Below are 27,854 nucleotides of genomic sequence, written 5' to 3' on the forward strand. Positions count from 1 at the left end.
TCTCAGGCAGAGAATTGGGATTGTAATGTCACTGCTACGTGGAGACCCCCAACGTTGGGCATTTAACTTGCCTCAAGACCATACAGCCTTTTCGTCAGTGGATGCCTTCTTCGAGGCTATGGCTGTGATTTACGATGACCCAGATCGTACTCGCACCGCAGAGACCAATCTTGAGCATATTCAACAAGGCCGCCGCCCAGCTGAAGAATACGCTGCAGAATTCAGGCGATGGGCAGCTTTCACCACCTGGGGCGACGCAGCCCTACGCCATCGCTTCCGTTTGGGACTTTCGGATGCGGTCCGGGATCTTCTTCTGGCCTTGCCTACCCCCTTCTCGTTGGAAATGGCTATCTCTCAGGCAATCGATGCCGACAGGCGAATCCGTGAGAGGCGAGTGGAACGGTCGTCTCGGTTTTCATCCTCTCGACCACATCCAGGGCCTCTAAAATCGGCCGAAGAGCCAATGGAGGTTGGATCCTCCCATCTCACACAGGCAGAACGAGCTCGTCGCCAACAGAGAGGCCTGTGCCTATTTTGCGGGAAGTCTGGACACCTCGTTAAAACCTGTCCCCTCCTGCCGGCGGGAAACGAATGAACCTAGGGGGCATAGAGAAGAACCCCCTAGGTGCTATTATCCCTCCTCCAAGCCGGGTGATGGTATCCATATCCTTACGGTGGCAAGACAAGGCCCATGAGTTTTCAGCACTAATCGATTCTGGGGCCGCTGGGACCTTAAGCCTTTTTGTCCTTGACATGCCACCCACTCCCGTGATTTTGGGTCTCCCTTGGTTAAGGCTCCATAATCCAGTAGTGGACTGGCTGCTCGGGTCTTATCTGTCAGTGGAGTACGGAATGCCTTACTAAGTGCATTCGTCCCGACCTGTCACTAGCCTCCATGGAAGTATTAAGTACTTTACCACAGCAGTATCATAATTTCCGAGATGTGTTCAGTCCTCAGGGGGCTGATGTATTACCTCCCCACAGGTCATATGATTGTCCTATAGACCTGTTGCCAGGCACCATGCCACCACGAGGGCATCTTTATAATCTCACTGGGCCTGAGGTTCAGGCTCAGCGGGAGTATATTAAAGAGAACCTTGAGAAGAATTTCATTCGTCCATCCACTTTCCCTGCTGGAGCTGGATTCTTCTTTGTGGAGAAGAAGGATGGAGGCTTGAGACCTTGCATCGATTATCGTGCCCTTAATCGGATTACGGTGAAGAATCGGTATCCACTGCCTCTGATTGATGATCTGTTTTCTCAGGTGGCAGGGGCCCGAGTCTTCACCAAACTCGATTTAAGGGGTGCTTATAATTTAGTTCGCATTAGAGAGGGTGACGAATGGAAGACCGCATTTAATACCAGAGACGGGCATTACGAGTATCTCGTGATGCCTTTCGGTCTCTGTAATGCTCCCGCGGTCTTCCAGGAGTTCATCAACGATGTTCTCAGAGATTTCTTGGATAGATGTGTTGTTGTCTATCTAGATGACATATTAATCTACTCCTCAGATCTGGTCTCTCATCGGAGACACGTGTGTCAGGTTTTCCAGAAGCTGAGGGAGAACCGCCTCTATGCCAAGCTTGAGAAGTGTCTGTTTGAGGTGAAGGAGTTGCCTTTCCTGGGGTACAATATCTAAGAAAAGGGATTGGCTATGGACCCATCCAAACTTTCTGCTGTCTTGGATTGGCCTCAACCTAAGGATCTTAAGGGGTTGCAGCGTTTCCTAGGCTTTGCCAACTTCTACCGCAAGTTTATTAAGAATTTTTCTGCGATAGTAGTACCTCTCACCAACCTCACTAAGAAGGGAGCTAATCCTTCTAAGTGGACGAGAGAGGCAGTCAGAGCCTTTGAGACGCTGAAACAGGCCTTTTGCACGGCACCAATTCTTTTTTTAGATCAGATTGTTTTTATTGAAGATTTTTCATTTTAACAAAAGACAGAGCCCTGTCTCCCACTTTTCCCCCTCCCTCCCTCCTCCCAACATACCCCATGAGACAATTATGAGTAGAAAACATTGCATCAATTTATCTGACATATCATTATCTTAGTTTTACGTTGTCTCAGTACCTTAATTCAGACCCATGCAGTTATGTGCCATGTGACATGCTTTACTTAAATACCCAGAAATGTATAGATGTACCTGTTATCACCTTATTTCCGAAACCCTTAAAGCTATCTATCTTATTTATGTTCTCCACCCCCCCTTCTATTTCTCCCCATACTACACACATTCTCTTGCACACTCTCTCAGTCTATTACAATTGCAGACTATAATGTTGAATCCATAACGACCATATTGTCTCAAACTTTTTTAAGCAGTTCCTTTTTTGATAAACATATTTTTCAAGACTAATCAGCCCGTGTATTTTTTTTCTCCAATTCTTCCACTGATGGCGCTTGCCTATCTATCCAATGGAAAGCTATTACCTTCCTGGCCTGATATAGAACCCTGATGATAGCTAATCTTTTTTCGGCCATTGAGTTTGACATACCTACTCCTCCTAACAAGCACACCGATACAGTCATACTGAGCTCAACATCAAAAACAGTTTTTACTAATTCACTCACCCCCTCCCAGTATCTTCTTAATCTAGGGCAATTCCACATCAAGTGAATGAGGTCTGCATTCGCAACGTCACACCTCGGGCAACAATCATCACTTCTATATCCCATTTTTTTCATCATAACAGGAGTTTTATATACTCTATGTAGTAACAAGAGCTGAGATACTCTTTGAGCCTCACTCACTGCAACCTGAGTGAAGTCCTCCAGGACAGTGTCCCATTGTTCCTCCGTTAAGTCAGGGGCATCTCTCTTCCACTTATCATATAATTGGAATTGTTGCTTCCTAAATTGTGCTTCCATAATACATGTGTAATTTAGGGATATCACTCCTTTTGTACCTCCACTAGATTTTACTAGATCTACTACTGAATTCTTCTTTGCAGGGTGTACTGCTACTATCTGGTCCTGAGCGCGTATCGCGTGTCTAAGTTGCAGATATAAATAAAATTGAGACTTTTGCAACCCAAAATCTCTCTGTAGACTTGAGAATTCCTTAAGTGTATTATTATCAAATAATTGGCCCATGTATTTCAATCCCGAAGCTTTCCATACTTTTACCCCACTAATCTTATTTACTTCAGTATACATAAAATTCGGCCAAATAGGAGTGATGTCCGAGTATCCTTGAATACCTATTATTTCTCTGGCCTTCCACCATACATTATGAATAGCATTAAGTGTCCGATATATCTTACCCTTCTCTTGAAAAGTACCCTCCTCCAGAGCAGATCTTAGGTTTTGACATCCCGCCAGTGTCTGAATTATTTTGCTGGCCGTATCCAAGCCATCCGTCGACTCCCATCCCCTCATATGCTGCAACTGTGCCGCCAAATAATACGCCCTTGGGTCAGGGACCCCCAAACCTCCCCCATTTTTTGGTCTGCATAAAGTTTCCAACTTAATACGAGGCGCACCTTTCTTCCAAATAAGTTCCCTGAATATTGCATTGATTACATAAAAGATCCTAAGAGGGAGCCATACAGGAGAATTATGTAGCACATAGAGTAGTTGTGGCATTAGTATCATTTTTATCAGATTCGTTCTGCCTATGATCGATAGTGTTAATTTTGTCCAAGCGTTAACTTTCTGCCTAAACTTTTGAAGCAGTGGGGTAATGTTCAATCTCTCAAAGTCTAGCTCATTGTTTGATACCTGTATACCTAAATATTTGAAAGATTGGACAACTTGCAAACCTTCTACACAGGAGTTGATGTTATTGGCATTTCCCTTTAGTGGCATCAGTACAGATTTAGCCCAGTTAATGCACAAGCCTGACATCTTCCCAAACCCATTAATTACTTCCATTGCCACCGGGAGAGATTCCCTCCAATTATCCAGAAATAGCAACATATCATCGGCGTACAATGCTACTTTCTCCTCTAGTGAACCATATATAAAACCCTTTATCTCTACCGAAGCCCTAATTGCTTCCGCTAGTGGCTCAATTGCTATTGCAAATAATAGAGGTGACAGAGGACATCCCTGTCGTGTTCCTCTATGAAGTGTGAAACTGTCAGATACATCTCCATTTACCCGGATCCTAGCTGACGGTTTGTTATATAAAAGTTGGATCCACCCTATAAAGGTCTGTCCAAACCCTAACTTCTGTAATACCTTCCACAGATATCTCCATTCTACACTATCGAAGGCTTTGGCCGCATCAAGGGATGCGACCGCCGCCTCCGAAGCTTGTCTCTGGCTTTGAATATTTAGATATAGGCGCCTGATGTTGACCGCCGTAGACATGTTGGGCATGAACCCAGCCTGATCAGAGTGAATAAGATTAGTGATAATCAAATTCAAGCGATTCGCTAGAACCTTTGCTAGTATTTTAATGTCTACCTGAAGTAGTGATATTGGTCTATATGCTTCTGCCTCCAAAATATCTTTTCCCGACTTCGGTAAAACCACAATCGTTGCCTCAGTCATACTAACAGGTAATTTTTTCTGTGTCATCGCTTCCTTAAAAACCTCCAACAACTGTGGTAGCATAACTGAAGCAAAACGCCTGTAAATCTCCACCGGCAGGCCATCTCCTCCCGGGGCTTTATTGTTGGACATACTCGCCAGAGCTATTTCCATCTCAGTGATAGTTATAGGGGAATCCAATTTGGCACACTGATCTGATGTGAGCGTAGGCATGTGCAATCTCTCTAGGAAGGAGTCTATTTCTTCATTAGGGGCGGATAAGCGAGATACATACAGCCCAGAGTAAAATCTCTTCATAATCTCTAGGATTTGTTCCTGTCTATTGCATATATCTCCAGCAGAATCTCTGAGAGCTGCAATATAATTAGATGGACGTTGAGCTCTTGAAATCAGGGCTAGCATCCTCCCTGTCTTCTCTCCTTCCTCATAATACCTTTGTTTTTGAAAGAACTGTTTGTTCCTGGCATTAGTTAATAACCTATCGTCCAGCTCTTTCTGTGCCCCCTTCCATAATTCCCTGTGTCTATCTATTGGTTCTTTTATGTAAGTAGCTTCCGCCATCTCTAGTGCTTGCGTTAAAGACTGCACTTTAGCTCTAGTTTCACTTTTCTTTTTATTAACTTGTGCTATAAGTAGCCCTCGTAAGAAAGCTTTCATAGTGTCCCACGGCACCAATTCTTACTCATCCAGACAACTCCAGACCTTTTGTTCTCGAGGTCGATGCCTCAGAGGTCGGTGTAGGGGCAGTTCTCTCACAGTATTCTGGGGACCCCGAGAGGTTACATCCCTGTGCCTTCTTCTCTCGGAAGCTCTCTCCAGCCGAGTGTAGTTATGATATCGGCAATAGAGAGCTTCTGGGAGTAAGATTGGCTTTTCAAGAGTGGAGACATTGGCTAGAGGGTGCAGAACATCCCATCACGGTTTACACTGACCACAAAAATTTGGAGTATCTAGAGAGTGCCAAAAGACTCAACTCCCGACAAGCCAGGTGGGCATTGTTTTTCACCCGCTTCAATTTCCGTCTCACTTATAAACCAGGTTCCAAAAACGTGAAGGCAGATGCCCTGTCCCGCTGCTTCCGTCCTGGACTCTGAGCCAGAAACCATTCTCCCAACTAAGTGTTTTCTTGCTGCCCTGGGGGCCGCAGAAGTAATGGAGGACTTGTCCTCTCTTCTTGAGCCCTCACAGGCAGAGAGTCCACCTGACAAACCCGAGGGTCGATGGTTCGTACCCATTAACCTTCGATTGGAGGTCATCCGACAGCTTCATGACTCAAAGTCTGCCGGGCATCTGGGTGTTAAAAAAACACTTGCCCTTGTTAAACGTCACGTGTGGTGGCCCAACATGTCCGTGGATGTTAAGGCCTATATCCAGGCATGTACTGTTTGCGCCAGATGTAAACCGTCCCGGTCTGCCCCTTCTGGGACTTTACTCCCACTGCCTATTCCCCAGGCTCCATGGACTCACATTTCCATGGATTTCATCACAGATTTGCCAAGGTCCTCTGGAAGTACGGTAATCTGGGTAGTGGTGGACCGTTTTAGTAAAATGGCCCATTTTATCCCACTCCCTGGATTGCCCTCGGCCAGAGAATTGGCAGATCTGTTCTTGAATCATGTCTTTCGATTACACGGAGCGCCGGATGACATTGTTTCAGACAGAGGAGTGCAATTCATCTCCCGCTTCTGGCGTTCTTTCTGCTCCCGATTGGGTATTAATTTGTCTTTTTCTTCTGGTTTTCACCCAGAGACCAACGGTCAGACGGAAAGGACTAACCAGACCCTGGAGCAATATCTCCGGTGCTTCGTGTCAGACTGCCAGGAGGAATGGGCAGCGTATCTACCCTTTGCGGAGGTGGCTTATAATAACTCTGAGCATGCTTCCACTAAGATGTCTCCGTTCAGGTGCGTGGGGGGCAGGGATCCAAGACTCTCTTCTTTGGCCGGACCCTCCACTGACTCACCGGCGGTGGATCAGTGGTTCGAGGATAGACGTCCCATTTGGTCGTCGGCCCAGCGGAATCTCCGCAGTGCGGTGGCACAACAGAAGAAATTTGCTGATCGTCATCGCACCGTAGAGCAAAAGTTTAAGGTGGGAGATCAGGTGTGGGTCTCCACCCGGAACATTCCGCTGCGTCAGCCATCTTCCAAGTTGGGTCCTCGATTCATTGGCCCATACCCAGTGACACAAAAGATCAACCGAGTTACGTACAAGGTTGCTCTTCCACCGTCGATCCGAGGAGTGAACACCTTTCATGTTTCACTTCTCAAATCGGCAGCCGACTCCGCTCCCTTCATTCAGACCCCATCCCCGCTGGAGGTCCAAGGGGTACCGGAGTTCGAAGTGAACAGAATTTTGGACTCTCGTTTTGTCCAAAGGTCTCTTCAATACTTGGTGGACTGGAAGGGTTTTGGTCCAGAGGAGAGATGTTGGATACCTGCTCGCCAGGTGCATGCGGATGAGTTGGTGGCAGCCTTTCACCGGGATAATCCGGGGAAAGCTTGCTTGGAGTCTTCAGAGCCCCCTCCTCGAGGGGGGGGTAATGTAAGATCCTCACCTGCTTTGCACTCCAGGGGAACCAAGAGGGGTCCTCGTGGAGTTGCGGGACAGGTTATGCGTGTCTCTGATGCACCAGCGCTGACCCCTTTGCGAGCCAGTGCGGAGATGCGTTCGCGTGGACATCGGAGGGGAGGACCGTCGGAGTCCCGGGGACAGAGTGGCCAGGCGAGTGACAAGACGCCGCGGCCAGGGTTGTCTCCGGTGTCTCCTGCGACTTCCGTTTCCGCATCTGGGTCCACGCGCTCGCATACTCGCGCTGAGTCAATCATGCGTCCGTGCGTACGCACGAGGGCAGGTTCGCAAAGGGATACACGGTCGCGAGTACGCGCTTCTTATGCACTTCGTCGACCAGTGGCGCTTATTATACTGACTCAAAAGAGCAAAGTGGATTAGGGAGTCAGCCATGGGTTAATCAACTTGTGATTGCCTTAGGCCTTGTCCTCAGGTGCAGGGCAATTTGTTCACCTATGGTAGTGGACACTTGGCACCCTGGGATTGGTCAGCAGGCATTTAAAAGGAGGTCTCTCAGGGTGATCAGTGCCCACTGTTATTTCCCCTCAACCAGGTATAGGTCACAACTCCTAGTGACTGAAGACTGCCAGGAACTTTGTCCTTACAGCGGACCCAAGATCTGGAGTGACTCGACTGCCAAGTGCACAGCATCATTCAGCACTGGTTGGGACTATTCCTGGAACCTCCTTGCCTGGTTTTTTGTTATTATTCCTTGTTACCAGCAAGTGTCCTGGACGTTTATGTTTCTGGTGAATAAACACCTTTTTGCTTTCATCACTGGTCTGTTTGTTGGTGCCTTGCATTACAGACACTATACAAATTGTGAATAAAAACTGAATGCAATGATGTGGAGATGGAAAATGTCAATATTTTATTTGTAATAGAACGTAGATGACAGATCAAACGTTTAATCCGAGTAAATGTATCATTTTAAAGGAAAAATAAGTTGATTCAAAATTTCACGGTGTCAACAAATCCCCAAAAAGTTGGGACAAGTAGCAATAAGAGGCTGGAAAAAGTAAATTTGAGCATAACGAAGAGCTGGAAGACCAATTAACACTAATTAGGTCAATTGGCAACATGATTGGGTATAAAAAGAGCCTCTCAGAGTGGCAGTGTCTCTCAGAAGCCAAGATGGGTAGAGGATCACCAATTCCAACAATGTTGCGCAGAAAGATAGTGGAGCAATATCAGAAAGGTGTTACCCAGCGAAAAATTGCAAAGACTTTGCATCTATCATCATCAACTGTATAACATCATCCGAAGATTCAGAGAATCTGGAACAATCTCTGTGCGTAAGGCTCAAGGCCGTAAAACCATACTGGATGCCCGTGATCTCCGGGCCCTTAAACGACACTGCACCACAAACAGGAATACTACTGTAAAGGAAATCACAGAATGGGCTCAGGAATACATCCAGAAACCATTGTCAGTGAACACAGTCCACCGTGCCATCCGCCGTTGCCAGCTGAAACTCTACAGTGCAAAGAAGAAGCCATTTCTAAGCAAGATCCACAAGCTCAGGCGTTTTCACTGGGCCAGGGGTCATTTAAAATGGAGTGTGGCAAAATGGAAGACTGTTCTGTGGTCAGACGAGTCACGATTCAAAGTTCTTTTTGGAAATCTGGGACGCCATGTCATCCGGACCAAAGAGGACAAGGACAACCCAAGTTGTTATCAACGCTCAGTTCAGAAGCCTGCATCTCTGATGGCCAGTCTGCAGTCCAGATCTTTCACCTATAGAGAACATTTGGCGCATCATAAAGAGGAAGGTGCAACAAAGAAGGCCCAAGACGATTGAACAGTTAGAGGCCTGTATTAGACAAGAATGGGAGAGCATTCCTATTTCTAAACTTGAGAAACCGGTCTCCTCAGTCCCCAGACGTCTGTTGAGTGTTGTAAGAAGAAGGGGAGATGCCACACAGTGGTGAAAATGGCCTTGTCCCAACTTATTTGGGGATTTGTTGACACCATGAAATTCTGATTCAACATATTTTTCCCTTAAAATGGTACATTTTCTCAGTTTAAACTTTTGTTCCGTGATTTATGTTCTATTCTGAATAAAATATTAGAAGTTGGCACCTCCACATCATTGCATTCAGTATTTATTCACGATTTGTATAGTGTCCCAACTTTTTGGGAATCCGGTTTGTACAAATTCTAACAGTCTATTCAGTAGGACTATCAGCTATGTATCCACCTGACTTCTCCTTAACGCAACTGATGGTCCCAACCCCATTTATAAGGCAAGAAATCCCACTTATTAAACCTGACAGGGCACTTCTGTGAAGTGAAAACAATTTCAGGTGACTACCTCTTGAAGCTCATCAAGAGAATGCCAAGAGTGTGCAAAGCAGTAATCAAAGCAAAAGGTGGCTACTTTGAAGAACCTAGAATATGACATATTTTCAGTTGTTTCACACTTTTTTGTTATGTATATAATTCCACATGTGTTAATTTATAGTTTTGATGCCTTCAGTGTGAATCTACAATTTTCATAGTCATGAAAATAAAGAAAACTCTTTGAATGAGAAGGTGTGTCCAAACTTTTGGTCTGTACTGTACATTTAACAGGTTTATGTATATTTTTTACCCTACACCTTTCCTTCTGAACTGTTCTTGTCCCTCCTTCCATTCCTCCCCCAGTTCCATTACCTTGACCCAGGTCTCTATCTGCACTATCTTCCCCTCCTATAACATAATTACCCTCCCCCAGTCCCTAGTTTAAACACTCCAACCTTCTAGCCATCTTCTCCCCCAACATAGCTGCCCCTTCCCCATTGAGGTGCAGCCCATCCCTACGATAGAGTCTGTAGCCAAAAAAGAAGTTGGCCAAGTTCTCCAGGAAACCCCTCCTTCCTACACCAGTTCTTGAGTCACTTGTTAACCTCCCTAATCTCCCGCTGCCTTTCTTGTGTGGCAGTATTTCGAGGTCCTTTCCCTAAGCTTTTCACCTAAATCCCTAAAATAATTTTTAAGGACACTCCACCTACCTCTAACTTTGTCATTGGTTCCGATATGGACCATGACCGATGGATCTTCTCCAGCCCCTCCCAGTAATCTGTCAACCCGATCCGCGATGTGTCCAACTCGAGAGTCAGGAAGAGAACACACCGTTCGACGATCCCGTTCTTTGTGACAGATCGCCCTATCTGTACCCCTAATAATTGAGTCTCCCACTACCAGCACCTGTCTGGACTGCCCTGCTTTCCTGGTCCCCTGCTTACTGGAGATGACATTCCCCTGACTGGCTGAGGAAGTGTCCGGCTGCAGCAGTGTTCTCTCTGAACTGACATCCCCCTCATCGGCCAACCTTGCAAACTTGTTGGGGTGTGTCAGATCAGGGCTAGCCTCCCTGGCACTCTTCCCTCTACCCCACTTTCTAACTGTTATCCAGCTAGCTACCTCACTTTCCTCAGCCTCCTCACTGCCACCCTCCCCCACATCTACCCCAAAGAGTGTTTGCTCAGTGAGCAGCAAACTCTTTTCCAAATTGTCAATGCCTCTCAGTGTTGAAACTCGCCGTTTAGATACTCAATGTGCCATTCCAATGAACAAAGATGTGCCCCCTCAAACAGCTTTTCCAGGACTGCATACATTAAACAAGATGTGCACTGGACTGCGCTGTCAATAATGGAACACATACTAAATGGGGATTACACAAGAAAAGAGAAAAATACAATATAATGCAGTGATAAGAAACTGATTTACTGCAGTCTCCCACTAAAGTCACTTAATCTAAAGTCACACACTGAATCTAAAGTCGCACACTTAAATATCAAACACGCGAACATTCACAAACTTGCGTTATTTTCCTGCTTGTTTAAATGCAGATCTCAAACCAGCCTGCTTTTTCCCCCTCTGGTTTCAAAGACATTGATACATCTCCTGCCTCTCTTCTAATTGAAAGCTAGCTGGCTCTCAGTGAATAGGAATGAATACAACTACAATGGAAGCTGTAATAATATTTTTGATATGAGCTCCCCCTAGTGGCAACTGTAGAAATACTGTGTTTTCACTCAGGCAAGAGAAAAACAAGTTTTGCGCCGGGCTCCCCTTCCCTCCAGTTGTGTGGTCTGCCTCGTTTGCAGGTACACCACTGCTCAGGTGTCCTCTTCATTATATCACAAAGCTTAGGAGTCCTCTATATACATTAGTATACAGTACAAAGATCCTTGGCAGGCTTACAGAGGGTGATCGCAAAACAGTAGAAAACCAAATATTTCATATCCTAAATTTAAAGTTCACCATACACAATTTGGCCACCAGCTTTCTCTTCAGATTCCCCCATGGATGCTTGACTTGGCTGAACATGAGTTTTATTAATGAATGGGAGAGGGAAGAAAGCCACTGCCAGACACCTCTGACAGGCAGCTTGTCTCCCTGAGTAAAAAACAAATATTAGGTATGTTGAAATCCAACATGCCAAATCGTGTGAAAGAGGCCTAAAGGAGCTCTGTGAACTGTCTACTTTGTGCTTTACCAAATGGAAAACTATTACATTTAACTTAAAGGCCATGAACATCTGTGGGCAATTATTTTTTTATCATTGCATACTAAAAATCAGAGAGCCGCTCATCAGAGCAACTTCCTGATGGATTCAATGCGAGTCAGAAGCAATTGTGTTCAGATGCATATAAACTGAAAGCTGTATCGAAAAAACTGTTTAAGGGTACTTTCACACTTGCGGCAGAGGATTCCGGCAGGCAGTTCCATCCCCGGAACTGCCTGCCGGATCCGTCAAAATGTATGCCAACTGATGGTATTTGTCAGACGGATCAGAATTCTGAACTGTCTGACAAATGCATTGAAATGCCGGATCCGTCTCTCCGGTGTCATCCGGAAAAACGGATCCGGCATTTATTTATTCCCATTTTTTGCAGTCTGAGCATGCGCAGACCTTAAAAACTGATCAGTTTTGCCGAAATACTCGGGGCTGTATCCGGCATTAATGCATTTCAATGGGAAATAAAGGCCGCATCCGGCATTCCGGCAAGTGTTCCAGAATTTTGGACAGAGATAAAACTGCAGTATGCTGCGGTATTAACTCCGTCCTGAAAAGGCAAAAAGACTGAACTGAAGACATCCTGATGCATCCTGAACGGACTGCTCTCCATTCAGAAGGCATTAGGATAAAACTGATCAGTTCTTTTCCGGTATTGAGCCCCTAGGACGGAACTCAATGCCAGAAAAGAATAACGCTAGTGTGAAAGTACCCTTAGCCAAAAATGGGTAAAATGCAATCATAAAAAAGTTGCCCCCAAAGGTGTCCATTGCAGTCTTTTTTTACAATTTTACATTTATTTCACCATAAATATTTCTGTAATGTTTAGTTCAATGAAATGATAAGCATATTTCATTCTACATATGTGTAGCTAGTGTGCATCTAATAAACATGTATACAGAATAATACAGAATAAAATGAGTAATCAACTGGATTAAGTACCCCAAAATTGGGCACGATCAACTATCTTTGCTTGCAGAATAGTATAATTACTATTTATTAGTAATTTCAAGGTACTGATCTGATTAGTTAAATGTAATTTAATAGAACTTTAAATTTACTTTTTTTCCCCTCAGGTATCGATCCTGCTTTTGCTTTAATGGTGTTTCTTTGCATACTTGTTGCCATCATCTCCATAAATGGACTTGCTTATATTATAAGGTATTTTATCACAACTAATAAGACCTTATCCAGATTTTAAAAAATGGTCCCTTTTTAAGAGTTTTTTTCTGTAAACTTCCTGGGAAGACCTGCAAGGAAGCATAGTTACCTGCTCCACTGCCTCTAGGTCTGGGTACTTCGCTCCCCTGCTTTGGCTGCCTTACTTGGGTCCTATGCTGTCAACATCCGCTTTGACACTGCTGCATCCAATCGCTGGTTCCAGCAGTGACCTGCACTCCTTGCGTCATGTCAATTGGTCATAGTCACTGCTGCAGCCAACGATTTGCTTCCGTAGTGTCAAAGCGGTTGGGGAACCCAAGGAAGGCAACAATCAGGGATTGAAGAAGCCAAGACCCAGCTACAGGGAACAGTTAGGTATGCCTCCTTTTGCAGTTCTACCCAGGGTGGAGGTTGCTAAAAAAACAAAACTCAAAAGGTGGCCAGCTCCTTTAAGAGCCTATAAAATGATGGCCAAGATAACACTTTTCTGCACCAAATATTGGAGCAAAGTATTTGTCCCTCCTCCATAGATTTGAGAAAGATGAAAAGCCTTTATTTTACAGATTTCAGGGAGTCAGATCAATGTACCCCCACCAATTAAAAAGTTATGGCCTATCTTAACGATACGACATAACTTGTATCTGTGGGAAATTAAAGGGAACCTATCACTATGAAACTGCGAAGTAATCTGCAGGCAGCAGGAGAAGCTATGCAGACTGATATATAGTTTTGGGGGAAACTATTCAGTAAAACTTGTAATTTATACATTTATATCCATGCTAATTCTGGGCTTTGAAGTCAAGGAGGCGGTCCTATCAGTGACTGACAGCTACCTCTTTATACACAGTCATAGAGGAAAGGCTGTCAATCACTGATAGGACCGCCTCCTCGACTTCAAAGTCCAAAACGAACATGGATATAAATCCGTTTTTTATAGATTCTTTCCCCATAAAATTATATATCAATCTGCTCAGCTCCTCCTGTTCTATAACATGCTGACACCATGTTCAACATGACAGGTTTCTTTTAAATAAAGCAACATGTAAAAAAACTAAAACTATATCTTGTGTTAACTCAGTTTCTCTATGACTAATATTAACATTTTGTAAAGCTGTAAAACCATTTATTGTTACAACCATGGCATACTAAGGAACATATGTAAGGGGGCAAAATATAAGTAAATTATATTTAATTTTGCAGTTTGAAATGCATTTTACATATATTATTATAGCAATTCCCTAATAAAAAGTAATTATTGGAATTGCACCCTGTAGTCAGTAGAAAACCAAAAAGTCTGCATGACTAAAGAGAATTTACTAGCAGGATACAGTTTTTCTAGGACATTCTCTGTCTACAGTCTATTCACAAACTATAAGCAGAAATAACATTGCATTTAGGTAATTGCTATTTATTATGCAATTTGCTAATACAGCATAAAAAAAAAAAAGCTGTTCCAAAGGTATAAGCCTGCTTTCAAAGAAGTGCTCACACTTATGTGCTCTGACATTTTCCTGTCCTTATTTGAAGTCATTGCCATGGCAAGCACATTTGTGGCCGTAAGCAGTAAAGTACAGAAAAATTCTGATGATGTAGAATCCTTTAGTTGACTCAGATGACAGTTACTAATTTCTTTGATCCATCGGATGAACATAGAGTATATGTACTTACCTGATCCTTAGTGGCTTAAGTGTGCATGTTCTGGAATCCACATGCATGGGTTGGTGTTATAGTGTCGGCGTTTTGGTTCATGCTCACCAACGTCTGCTTCAGAGAATTCACAGTGGAGTTCAGGAACTGCCCAAAACCCCATAAATATATATATTTAATAATATCATCATTTTAATAATGTGAATGCGATTAATTGTGATCCTGGATCTCTTTGGTGATTATAACCTGTATGTATTTTTCAGGCGTCGGATTAATAAAATTAAATTAGTTAGAGGGCCGAATAAAATTCTGTTAACGCTGGAAGATGTCACTTTCATTAATCCACAAATCAGCATGAGGGTAAGTTAAACATTCCCTATCGAAGTACCAAAATGTATGCACATTTATGAATATGTTATTTAGGGTCATTCACACGTCCATGGTGTGTTGAGGACCCACAAATTGCGGATCTGCAACACACCCGGCCGGCATCCCCTATAGAAATGCCTATTCTTGTCCGCAGCTGCGGACAAGAATAGGACATGTTCTATCTTTTGCGGAGCTGCGGACCGGAAGTTCGGGGCCGCGCTCCGCAAATGCGGAAGCAGAGAGCACATAGTGTGCTCTCCGCTTCACGTCCGAGCCCATAGAGAATGAATGGGTCCGCACCCGTTCCGGAACGGGTGCGGACCCTTTTGCAGACGTGTGAATGAAGCCTAAATGAAATATAATTTACTTTTTCCCAGTCAGAAATGTTATGATAATGTTACCTCATCTCACAGTTGAGATATCAAAATGGCTGGAAGTGGTCACTGTTATTGTAGCCTTTATAGTGCCTCCCTAATGGCTGCCTGCTGGAAATTTTTAAAATTAAAAAGCTGCAATATAAAAAAAGAAGCGCATTATCTTCTACATACTTACCTGTAATCAGGGGTGGATTGGCCAAAGACCTTACAGGTAAATTTCCAAGTAGGCCTATGCCCAGGAGGCCGCCTGAGTCCTCCTCACGGCTGGCCAGTGGAAGTTTTTGGGGATGTATTTTGTGCTGCTGGCAGTATTTTGTGATGGACTGCAGTATTTGGCTCTATTGGGGTGGTATAACGTGCCACACTATGGTATTACCTTCCATCAATTTGGACCCAACTACAAAACGGGGCCACTTTCAGTATTTTTTACGCCACAAAAGGTTTTAGAATATATAACTGCACCGCTGAACGACAAATATATTTTACTTTTGCTACTTATAGATGCCACAAAAGGCTCTAGAACATATAACTGCAAAGCTGAACGGAAAATATATTTTTCTTTTTTCACTTATACACGCCACATGTAACTGCATTGCTGAACGGCAAATATATTAAAATTTTGCCACTATTACACGACAAAAGGGCTTTATAACATACAGGGTGGGCCATTTATATGGATACACCTTAATAAAATGGGAATGGTTGGTGATATTAACTTCCTGTTTGTGGCACATTAGTATATGTGAGGGGGGAAACTTTTCAAGATGGGTGGTGACCATGGCGGCCATTTTGAAGTTGGCTATTTTGAATCCAACTTTAGTTTTTTCATTAGGAAAAGGGTCATGTGACACATCAAACTCATTGGGAATTTCACAAGAAAAACAATGGTGTGCTTGGTTTTAACGTAACTTTATTCTTTCATGAGTTATTTACAAGTTTCTGACCACTTATAAAATGTGTTTAATGTGCTGCCCATTGTGTTGGATTGTCAATGCAACCCTCTTCTCCCACTCTTCACACACTGATAGCAACACTGCAGGAGAAATGCTAGCACAGGCTTCCAGTATCTGTAGTTTCAGGTGCTGCACATCTTGTATCTGAAGACAATTGTCTATGCTGTGAAGATACGAGATGTGCAACTGTGCGGCGATCGCTCGCTGACAGGCTGGAGATCTGATTTTTTTAACCCCTAACAGGTATATTAGACGCTGTTTTGATAACAGCGTCTAATATACCTGCTACCTGGTCCTCTGGTGGTCCCTTTTGTTAGGATCGACCACCAGAGGACACAGGTAGGTCAGTAAAGTCGCACCAAACACCACACTACACTACACTACACCCCCCCCGTCACTTATTAACCCCTTATTAACCCCTGATCACCCATGATCACCCCATATAAACTCCCTGATCACCCCCCTGTCATTGATCACCCCCCTGTCATTGATCACCCCCCTGTCAGGCTCTGTTCAGACGTCCGTATGATTTTTACGGATCCACGGATACATGGATCGGATCCGCAAAACACATGCGGACGTCTGAATGAAGCCTTACAGGGGGGTGATCAATGACAGGCGGGTGATCACCCATATACACTCCCTGATCACCCCCTGTCATTGATCACCCCCCTGTAAGGCTCCATTCAGACGTCCGCATGTGTTTTGCGGATCCGATCCATGTATCCATGGATCCGTAAAAATCATACGGACGTCTGAATGGAGCCTTACAGGGGGGTGATCACCCATATACACTCCCTGATCACCCCCTGTCATTGATAACCCCCCTGTAAGGCTCCATTCAGACGTCCGCATGTGTTTTGCGGATCCGATCCATGTATCCATGGATCCGTAAAAATCATACGAACGTCTGAATGGAGCCTTACAGGGGGGGTGATCAATGACAGGGGGGTGATCACCCTGATCACCCCCTGTCATTGATCACCCCCCTGTAAGGCTCCATTCAGACGTCCGCATGTGTTTTGCGGATCCGATCCATGTATCCATGGATCCGTAAAAATCATACGGACGTCTGAATGGAGCCTTACAGAGGGGGTGATCAATGACAGGGGGGTGATCACCCTGATCACCCCCTGTCATTGATCACCCCCCTGTAAGGCTCCATTCAGACGTCCGCATGTGTTTTGCGGATCCGATCCATGTATCCATGTATCCGTAAAAATCATACGGACGTCTGAATGGAGCCTTACAGGGGGGTGATCACCCATATACACTCCCTGATCACCCCCTGTCATTGATCACCCCCCTGTAAGGCTCCATTCAGACGTCCGCATGTGTTTTGCGGATACGATCCATGTATCCATGGATCCGTAAAAATCATACGGACGTCTGAATGGAGCCTTACCAGGGGGGTGATCAATGACAGGGGGGTGATCAGGGAGTCTATATGGGTGATCACCCCCCTGTCATTGATCACCCCCCTGTCATTGATCACCCCCCTGTAAGGCTCCATTCAGACTTTTTCTTGGCCCAAGTTAGCGGAAATATATATTTTTTTTGTTTAGTTTCTTCTTACTAAGTCTCATATTCCACTAACTTGTGTCAAAAAATAAAATCTCACATGAACTCGCCATACCCCTCACGGAATCCAAATGCGTAAACATTTTTAGACATTTATATTCCAGACTTCTTCTCACGCTTTAGGGCCCCTAAAAAGCCAGGGCAGTATAAATACCCCACATGTGACCCCATTTCGGAAAGAAGACACCCCAAGGTATTCCGTGAGGGGCATATTGAGTCCATGAAAGATTGAAATTTTTGTCCTAAGTTAGAGGAAAGTGAGACTTTGTGAGAAAAAAACAAAAAAAAATCAATTTCCGCTAACTTATGCAAAAAAAATAAAAATTCTATGAACTCGCCATGCCCCTCATTGAATACCTTGGGGTGTCTTCTTTCCAAAGTGGGGTCACATGTGGGGTATTTATACTGCCCTGGCTTTTTAGGGGCCCGAAAGTGTGAGAAGAAGTCTGGGATCCAAATGTCTAAAAATGCCCTCCTAAAAGGAATTTGGGCACCTTTGCGCATCTGGGCTGCAAAAAAGTGTCACACATCTGGTATCGCCGTACTCAGGAGAAGTTGGGCAATGTGTTTTGGGGTGTCATTTTACATATACCCATGCTGGGTGAGATAAATATCTTGGTCAAATGCCAACTTTGTATAAAAAAATGGGAAAAGTTATCTTTTGCCAAGATATTTCTCTCACCCAGCATGGTTATATGTAAAATGACACCCCAAAACACATTCCCCAACTTCTCCTGAGTACGGCGATACCAGATGTGTGACACTTTTTTGCAGCCAAGATGGGCAAAGGGGCACATATTCCAAAGAGCACCTTTCGGATTTCACAGGCCATTTTTTACACATTTTGATTGCAAGGTACTTCTCACACATTTGGGCCCCTAAATTGCCAGGGCAGTATAACTATGCCACAAGTGACCCCATTTTGGAAAGAAGACACCCCAAGGTATTCCGTGAGGGGCACGGCGAGTTCCTAGAATTTTTTATTTTTTGTCACAAGTTAGCGGAAAATGATGATTTTTCTTTTTTTTTCTTTTTTCCTTACAAAGTCTCATATTCCACTAACTTGCGACAAAAAATAAAAAATTCTAGGAACTCGCCATGCCCCTCACGGAATACCTTGGGGTGTCTTCTTTCCAAAATGGGGTCACTTGTGGGGTAGTTATACTGCCCTGGCATTTTAGGGTCCCAAATGCGTGAGAAGTAGTTTGAAATCAAAATCTGTAAAAAATGCCCTGTGAAATCCGAAAGGTGCTCATTGGAATGTGGGCCCATTTGCCCACCTAGGCTGCAAAAAAAGTGTCACACATCTGGTATCGCCATACTCAGGAGAAGTTGGGGAATGTGTTTTGGGGTGTCATTTTACATATACCCATGCTGGGTGAGAAAAATATCTTGGTCAAATGCCAACTTTGTATAAAAAAATTGGAAAAGTTGTCTTTTGCCAAGATATTTCTCTCACCCAGCATGGGTATATGTAAAATGACACCCCAAAACACATTCCCCAACTTCTCCTGAGTACGGCGATACCAGATGTGTGACACTTTTTTGCAGCCAAGGTGGGCAAAGGGGCACATATTCCAAAGTGCACCTTTCGGATTTCGCAGGCCATTTTTTACACATTTTGATTGCAAACTACTTCTCACACATTTGGGCCCCTAAATTGCCAGGGAATATGAAACTTTGTAAGAAAAAAAAACAATTAAAATAAAATCATCATTTTCCGCTAACTTGTGACAAAAAATAAAAAATTCTAAGAACTCACTATGCCCATCAGTGAATACCTTAGGGTGTCTACTTTCGAAATGGGGTCATTTGTGGGGTTTTTCTACTGTTTGGGCATTGTAGAACCTCAGGAATCATGACAGGTGCTCAGAAAGTCAGAGCTGCTTCAAAAAGCGGAAATTCACATTTTTGTACCATAGTTTGTAAACGCTATAACTTTTACCCAAACCATTTTTTTTTTGCCCAAACATTTTTTTTTTATCAAAGACATGTAGAACAATAAATTTAGCGAAAAATTTATATATGGATGTCGTTTTTTTTGCTAAATTTTACAGCTGAAAGTGAAAAATGTCATTTTTTTGCAAAAAAAAGTTAAATTTCGATTAATAACAAAAATAAGTAAAAATGTCAGCAGCAATAAAATACCACCAAATGAAAGCTCTATTAGTGAGAAGAAAAGGAGGTAAAATTCATTTGGGTGGCAAGTTGCATGACCGAGCGATAAACGGTGAAAGTAGTGTAGTGCCGAAGTGTAAAAAGTGGCTAGCGGGGTTGAAGTGGTTAAAGTCCATTACATGTTTAGATTTTTTTGTTATTTTAGTGCTAGGCTTCATTCACACTGTTTCAGTAACCTGTTTGCCGTATGCATCAAGTGTGCTTATCCACAAAGAATGTCCTTTGGCCTCCGTTTCGCTGATATACATCAGGTTTGCCATTATTATTATTTTTGCTGAAAGGAATCGATTTGCATTCAGTTAAAAATGGTATACCTACATATATGGGAGCCTACGTGTGAAAAGATGCCACTAAAGGGCATCTGTTATGCATATGGGAAATCCTCCAAATAGAAAGCTTGGACACATACTACAGTATGCCATGTGATGGGAGCCTTATACACTTGTGTGTATATCAGTAAAGCTTCTACTTCTGTGATTATGTATATGTTATATATATGGATTGTGGTTGATGTTGCTGTCATTTAATATTAATCTGACTGTAATATGTACTGCTTTTTCTACAGAGAATAAGCAGTGATGGAAGTCGCACCAGTGATAGTGGACACGTTATAGATAACAAAAGTATGAGGTCACCAATAAGGTCTAGTTCTACTAAAAGTCTTACTCCTGCTACCTACGAGAATTCCAATGTTGCGGTTTATGAGGTAATTTACATTTCATAATAACTCAGTGGATGATAAAAATGACTCAAGTTTGCCTGCATACAGAAATCTTTTAGTTTAGCAATAGCCATGTTTTGAAGTATTCAAGAATTTTCCACAGGATCAGAAGTAGGTTAGCGTGCAACTTCTTTAATGGTACAGTATCATCCAAATCCCTTTCGCAGAAGTGGCTAGGCATGAGAAAAAGATAAGATTACCAGTAACACTGATCCAATAGCTAGGCCCCGTTTGATCATTGTTACCTATTTGCTGTATATATCAGAGTTTTGCCAAATGTTCTGGGTTGAGGAGGACATTGTCACATTGTACTACTGCCAAAGACTGCAATAAAACTTAAAGGGGCATTCCCATCTAAGACATTTGTGGTATATAGACATTGGGGCAGATTTATCATAGCCTGGTGGTTTACGCCGAGCTATGATAACCAGGTGTACTGCTGAAAGCTGCCCCTGGCTGGCATATATTTCAGTGATCTTTTATGCCAGAAAAGTGTCATAGAATATGATAAATGTGGTGAGGCTGCCGACCTTGCCCCCTTCTAGCCCTCGCCACTTCCCCTTTTCATGAAAAACTTTGAGCAAGTGCCACCACAAAAGTGGAGTATATTTATGGTAAATTTGCCCCGTTGCATATACCATATGCCTGATAGGAGGGAGTGGTGTTCTCATCTATTGGGAAAACATTATACTGCTCACAGTTCCCATAGACTGTAATAAAAAGTGCAGCGTTCCTCTCTGGATTGCTGATATCTGCATCATGTCACCCTATACATTAGATATTTACGGCATATTAGGTGGATATGCTACAGTGGGATGAGAAAGTTTGGGCAACCTTGTTAATCGTCATGATTTTCCTGTATAAATCGTTGGTTGTTACGATAAAAAATGTCAGTCAAATATATCATATAGGAGACACATACAGTGATATTTGAGAAGTGAAATTAAGTTTATTGGATTTACAGAAAGTGTGCTATAATTGTTTAAACAAAATTAGGCAGGTGCATAAATTTGGGCACCACAAAAAAGAAATGAAATCAATATTTAGTAGATCCTCCTTTTTCAGAAATTACAGCCTCTAAATGCTTCCTGTAGGTTCCAATGAGAGTCTGGATTCTGGTTGAAGGTATTTTGGACCATTCCTCTTTACAAAACATCTTTAGTTCATTCAGGTTTGATGGATTTTGAGCAGTGTTTAGGGTCGTTGTCTTGTTGAAAGATCAAGCCCCGGCGCAGCTTCAGCTTTGTCACTGATTCCTGGACATTGGTCTCCAGAATCTGCTGATACTGAGTGGAATCCATGCGTCCCTCAAATTTGACAAGATTCCCAGTCCCTGCACTGGCCACACAGCCCCACAGCATGATGGAACCACCACCATATTTTACTGTAGGTAGCAGGTTTTTTTCTTGGAATGCTGTGTTTTTTGTCCTCCATGCATAACGCCCCTTTGTTATGGCCAAATAACTCAATTTTAGTTTCATCAGTCCACAGCACCTTATTCCAAAATGAAGCTGGCTTGTCCAAATGTGCTTTAGCCCACCTCAAGTCTTCCTCTGCATCACTCTCGCATACAGCATCTCTGTGTGTAAAGTGCGCCGAATGGTTGAACGATGCACAGTAACTCCATCTGCAGCAAGAGGATGTTGTAGGTCTTTGGTGCTGGTCTGTGGGTTGACTGACTGTTCTCACCATTCGTCGCTTCTGTCTATCCGAGATTTTTCTTGGTCTGCCACTTCGAGCCTTAACTTGAACTGAGCCTGTGGTCTTCCATTTCCTCAATATGTTCCTAACTGTGGAAACAGACAGCTGAAATCTGTATCCTTCCCCTAAACCATGATGGTGAACAATCTTTGTCTTCAGGTCATTTGAGAGTTGTTTTGAGACCCCCATGTTGCCACTCTTCAGAGAAAATTAAAAGAGGAGGTAAACTTACAATTGACCCCCTTAAATACTCTTTCTCATAATTGGATTCACCTGTGTATGTAGGTCAGGGGTCACTGAGCTTACCAAGCCAATGTGAGTTCCAATAATTAGTTCTAAAGGTTTTGGAATCAATAAAATGACAACAGTGCCCAAATGTATGCACCTGCCTAATTTTGTTTAAACAATGATAGCACACTTTCTGTAAATCCAATAAACTTCATTTCACTTCTCAAATATCACTGTGTGTGTCTCCTATATGATATACTTAACTGACATTTTTTATCGTAACAACCAACGATTTATACAGGAAAATCATGACGATTAACAAGGTTGCCCAAACTTTCGCATCCCACTGTATATATATATGAGATTGGAATACCCATCTGAGGCTACTTTCACGTCTATGTTTTGCTGTACGGTTTTGAGATTCGTCACAGGATCTCAAAACCGCAGCAAAATGCTTCAGTTTTCTCTCCATTTATTTTAAATTGGGACAAAACTGAACGAACTTGAACGGAGTACATACAAAATTAAAATACTGAAAAACATGCTATTATAAAGAAACTCTTATGAGCATGAAATACGTGCTCCTGATGACACTGCAGGATAGCCTGTGTGAGAATGCAGAGCACAGAGCCCTATGTAAACTCGGGTTTCTGCTGGTATCAGCACTGTGAAGCTGTATATTATGTGCAGATAACAGCTGAGATAAGGGCTTAGTTGTGTCCCTGTGCTTCGGAAAGGAGTCCACCTCACCTGTACTCACAAGCTGAAGTGTTTTCTAATGATGCTCCTCCCCAACAGCAACATGTAAGGTCCTTATTCCTACACTTTAGCTTGTGAGTACGAGGTGAGGTGAACTCCTCTCTGATGACGTTCAAGAGTTTATTTTTTTAATTTTTATAATAACGGTATTTTTATATTTTCTGGAGAACCTCTTTAATGAGCAGGTGTCCATGCAAAATGAAAATGTCAAGTTTCCCAGATTGTCATTTTCGGCACCCAGCTTGTGCCTTCTAAGACACATGACACGCTTTAAATTGTTAGGTGGTTGCTCCTGGGTACCGAAATGCCATAAATGTGAACATAAACTGCTGCAGGGTTCTGAACTAAAGGGGCACCTTTTGGCTTTTGCAGTGCAGATTTTGATGGATTAATTTATGGTGCCATGTTAATTTTGACAGTCACACATTTTTTATATTTCTCTCGACAGGCTTTTTTTTTTGCAGGATGAGTTTCCATTATCATTGGTTCTATTTTGGGGTACATATGACTTTTTGATCACTTTTTATTTCGCTTTTTGGGGATGCAGGATAAAGAAAAGGCCTCAGTTCTGCCATTGCTTTTTTTTTATCGCAGCATACACTGTGCTGCAAACAATGACATAACTTCTGCTTGGCAGTATGATTACAGAGATAACAATTTTAAAAGTGTCTTTTATACTTTTACACAAAGCATTTTTTTTTAGAAAACAAGGTTTTTGGGAGAGATTTTTTGAACTTTTTGGGCAATGGTCTTGTGTGAGGGCTTGTTTTTTTTGCAGGATGAGGTGTCGTTTTCATTGGTAACATTTTGGAATACATCTAACTTTGTGATAGCTTGATCACGTTGTTACGGATGCAGCAATACCTAATATTTATATTTTGTTTTAAAAAAAATTCCAATCAATAATGGGTTGATGAGCAAAAAGAGGTGCTTTTTTGCTTAAACCTTTTATTATTTTTCTAAAACACTTTTTTTCACTTTATGTTTTTGTCCCAATAGTGGACATCAACTTTTGGTAGAAGATACATTGAAAATTGATTTGATTTGGGTTGGTAATGTTCACAAATTTGGCATCACTCTTCATGGAAGAGGGTAACTATCATGAAACCAAGAACAAAAAAAGTGCATTTTTCCCTATTTCAGAAATTCTGATGCTTTTCCTCTATAGAAGACAAAAAAATACAAGCAAACTAATACATATTAGATGCAAACTAAATGAACGAAATTAGTATATATCTGCACGCTTAGTGTAAGCATCATGTATAGGTAAACTTACTGAAGTGCAAATAAGTGTAATGTTCCTCTTGTTCTGCACCCATGAAGAACATACTATGTATGTGTTCACATTGCGAGGCATTTAGTAATTTGATGTAGATCACGATACTTAACATAATTTTGTACGTATTTTTTCTCAAATTTCTTAAAAATCTATATATTGTTCTGAATTCAAACTCCTAAATTATATTTGATGCATGTTATCATATTATCAATGTATATTTTTTAAGGGTGATTGGGTATGGATGAAAAAATTCCCTTCTGGAGATTTTGGAGAACTTAAACCTGGAACAAGTGATGTTTTTGAAATGGTATGATAAATCTTTAGAGCAATATTTTTCTGTTCGTATTATTTTTTTTTGCATGCTTATTTAAATATTTGGTTTATCCTTATGGACAGATGAAGGATATGCGTCATGAAAATTTGAACCCATTCCTAGGTTTCTTCCATGACTGTGGGGTTTTTGCTATTGTCACAGAGTTTTGTTCCAGGGGCAGTTTGGGGGATCTTCTCCGAAATGAGGATGTTAAACTGGACTGGATGTTTAAATCCTCCCTTCTGTTGGATCTAATTAAGGTAAGTTAAGACTTTGTAGACTTTCAAAAAAGATTCAATTTAATGACTTAGTTTTTTGTGATATATTAAATTACATTGTAATGCATGTGTTTCATGTATTATCAAACAGTTTTATTTACTCATGACAGGAAAGGTATGACATAAGTACATGTCTCCTCAGGGACTTTCCACCTCTCCTGACATGCCTGTTTTTGTAAATACTTGCATCCTTAAGGAAACAATTCTGGAGCATCTTTTCTTAGAACTCTAAATTGTCCCATTCCTCTATTGTTCCTGCAAGGAATTTATAATACAATTTACAGCTGGTGTCAACAGTTGGGGTTGTGCCTTTGCATAGTTTGACATTAGCCTATCAGTGCTGCTAGTGTCAGACTATGTAGAAGATAAGAGAATGGTAAAAACGAGTTCTGATTAGCAAAGGAACTTTTATTGGATTGATATAATATAAATGCTTCTATAATATCTTTCAGTGTCTCAATCTTCATGTCTGATCATTCAATTTAAGGCTAAACACATGGAATTAAAGTTTGCAGTTTTTGGGTGGATCAGGGGCATCACTTGCTAATTGAAAATTACATGTACATAATTCACTGTGAAAGATAATATGGGGGTTTATGTTCAATGCTACCAATCCTATCACTGCCAAAAAGAATGTTTGAAATATAAAACTCTTAATCTTTATTAAATATTCCTTTAAAATAACAGACAGGAAAGATTGATCCTCAATCAATCAGAGAGTGAATAGAAAATATTGATGACAACTGGAATATCGCTGGAGGTGTTCACTATTATCGGGGAGTTTAGTGATCAACACATTCCCACGGAACATTCACTCCGTATTGTTGAAACCAGCCTCCGTTGTCATGAATAACTTCCCACAGTTGATCTCTACCTAGTACAGTACAATAAAACAAACTATAAAGTGTATAGAAAAACTAGTATGCTGTAGCGCTCATTAACTGGTATATACCTAGTTGCTGCAATGTGACATCCAATCAGCCTTGGGTGCTGCTGGAGAGTCAATAATGAACATAAGGTGTGGACTTAAAATGTTAAGTATGATCAGCCAGTGGCCTAATAGTAACTCACTACCAATATCGCCACACTAGCTATGCTGTCACTCCCTCCTGCCCACCTGACAGGCTTCACTTCAGAGGTGATGCTGTTGGGAGTGTAAACACACTCTACATATGCAGGGACTATATGGCGGTTCTCAGTCGCAAGGCAGGGGGGTTTGCATTAAAAAAGAACTTTTCATTCTTATGACGAAGCATGTGCATTAGTGTAGTAGAACATGATGATGTATATAACTCTAATTAGATGGAGATGCACATTCCAAGGGGGGTATGCTTATTATTCACCCCAGAGTAAGGTGACAAACATCAGAAACAGTAATCGGATTATTTTTTTTTATAATTAACAATTCTCATAGTCTTGGGGATATATGAAGGTGCAAATATATACGGTTGTAGGTCTCGCTAGCAAATGTTTAATGCTGGGGGAACAACACAAAATGAGGACATAATCGATGTATCGTAGCCATAAGTTGATAGGGTTGGTTCACTTATAGGTGTCTTCAGCAAATACTACCTCTTGTTCCCACCAGCCCAGGTAGAGGTTAGCAAAGTGCGGCATTCACGGGCTCCCCATTGCCATCCCCCTGAGCTGGTGGTATATGCAGCGGTCAAAGAGGAACACATTATGTTTCAACATAAATTGGAGGAGCTCCATCACATGTTCATTATGCAACCATAAATTAGTCCCCTGCTGACTTAGAAAGGCTGTGACAAGAGGTAGTATTTGCTGAAGACACCAATAAGTGGACCAACCATATCAACTTATGGCTACGATACATCGATGATGTCCTCATTTTGTGGTCAGAAAGTAGGTCTGATTTCAGGAGCTTTGTCGAGGATCTAAAAAAAATTATCTAGGTCTTTATTTTACATCTGAAATGCAGGAAAATCAGATCACCCTTCTGGATTTAACCATCTTCAGAGATCAGGAGGGGAATCTAGGGACTTGACTACTTCGGAAGGACACCGCCACTAACAGCTTATTGGGGTGGGATAGCTGCTACCCATTGCCTTTGAAAATAGGTATTCCCAAAGGATAATCTTTGAGACTACACCATAATTGTTCTAGGGTGGTGGATTACCGAGTGGTAGCCAAAGACCTACAAATCAGGTTTAGAAATAGAAGATACCCACAACCCGTACTGGCTAGAGCTTCCCACCACTCTCTAGCGATAAATCGCAACACCCTATTAGAACCGAAGAAGGACACGTCGGCAGATAGACAAATGCGCATCATTGCAACTTATGATGATGCATATGAAAATGTACGTGAGATGCGATATTGGGGTATCCTGGAGTCTGATCCGGATGTGGGACATCTGGTAGAAAACAAACGGGCAATTACCTATCGCTGGGGCCAGAACCTAAAAGATAGTTTGGTCCACAGTTTTCAGCAATCTCCAATGGCAACCACTAATTTGACTGGCACTTATTGATGCGGCAACTGCGTGTCCTGCAATGCTATAAAGTAAGGAAATAGCTTTATTGGCACTATAACACAGCGAATGTTTACCATCAGATCATTTATCAATTGTAGAACTAAGGGAGTGGTCTACTTAGCCACATGTAAATGCGGTAAACAATACGTAGGCAAGACCTTTTGGGAGTTTCGCAGAAGGATTGGTGAGCACCTTAATGACATTCGTAATTGTGCGGATACTCCCATCGCGCGTCATGTG

General features: G+C 42.4%; 1 protein-coding gene across 1 annotated transcript in view; it reads left to right on the forward strand.

The window, feature by feature from the left end:
• The window catches only part of GUCY2F (guanylate cyclase 2F, retinal), a 124,693-nt gene that overhangs the window by 57,594 nt on the left and 39,245 nt on the right, over nucleotides 1-27,854 (forward strand). Inside the window, exons 4-8 of the mRNA XM_044268975.1 lie at nucleotides 12,649-12,733; nucleotides 14,644-14,740; nucleotides 20,404-20,544; nucleotides 24,753-24,833; nucleotides 24,923-25,099. Of these exons, the coding sequence (XP_044124910.1) occupies nucleotides 12,649-12,733; nucleotides 14,644-14,740; nucleotides 20,404-20,544; nucleotides 24,753-24,833; nucleotides 24,923-25,099 (581 nt within the window). The remainder of the gene's footprint in view (nucleotides 1-12,648; nucleotides 12,734-14,643; nucleotides 14,741-20,403; nucleotides 20,545-24,752; nucleotides 24,834-24,922; nucleotides 25,100-27,854) is intronic.

This window comes from Bufo gargarizans, chromosome 9 (genome assembly GCF_014858855.1).
Source record: "Bufo gargarizans isolate SCDJY-AF-19 chromosome 9, ASM1485885v1, whole genome shotgun sequence".
In the NCBI taxonomy this organism is placed as follows: domain Eukaryota; kingdom Metazoa; phylum Chordata; class Amphibia; order Anura; family Bufonidae; genus Bufo; species Bufo gargarizans.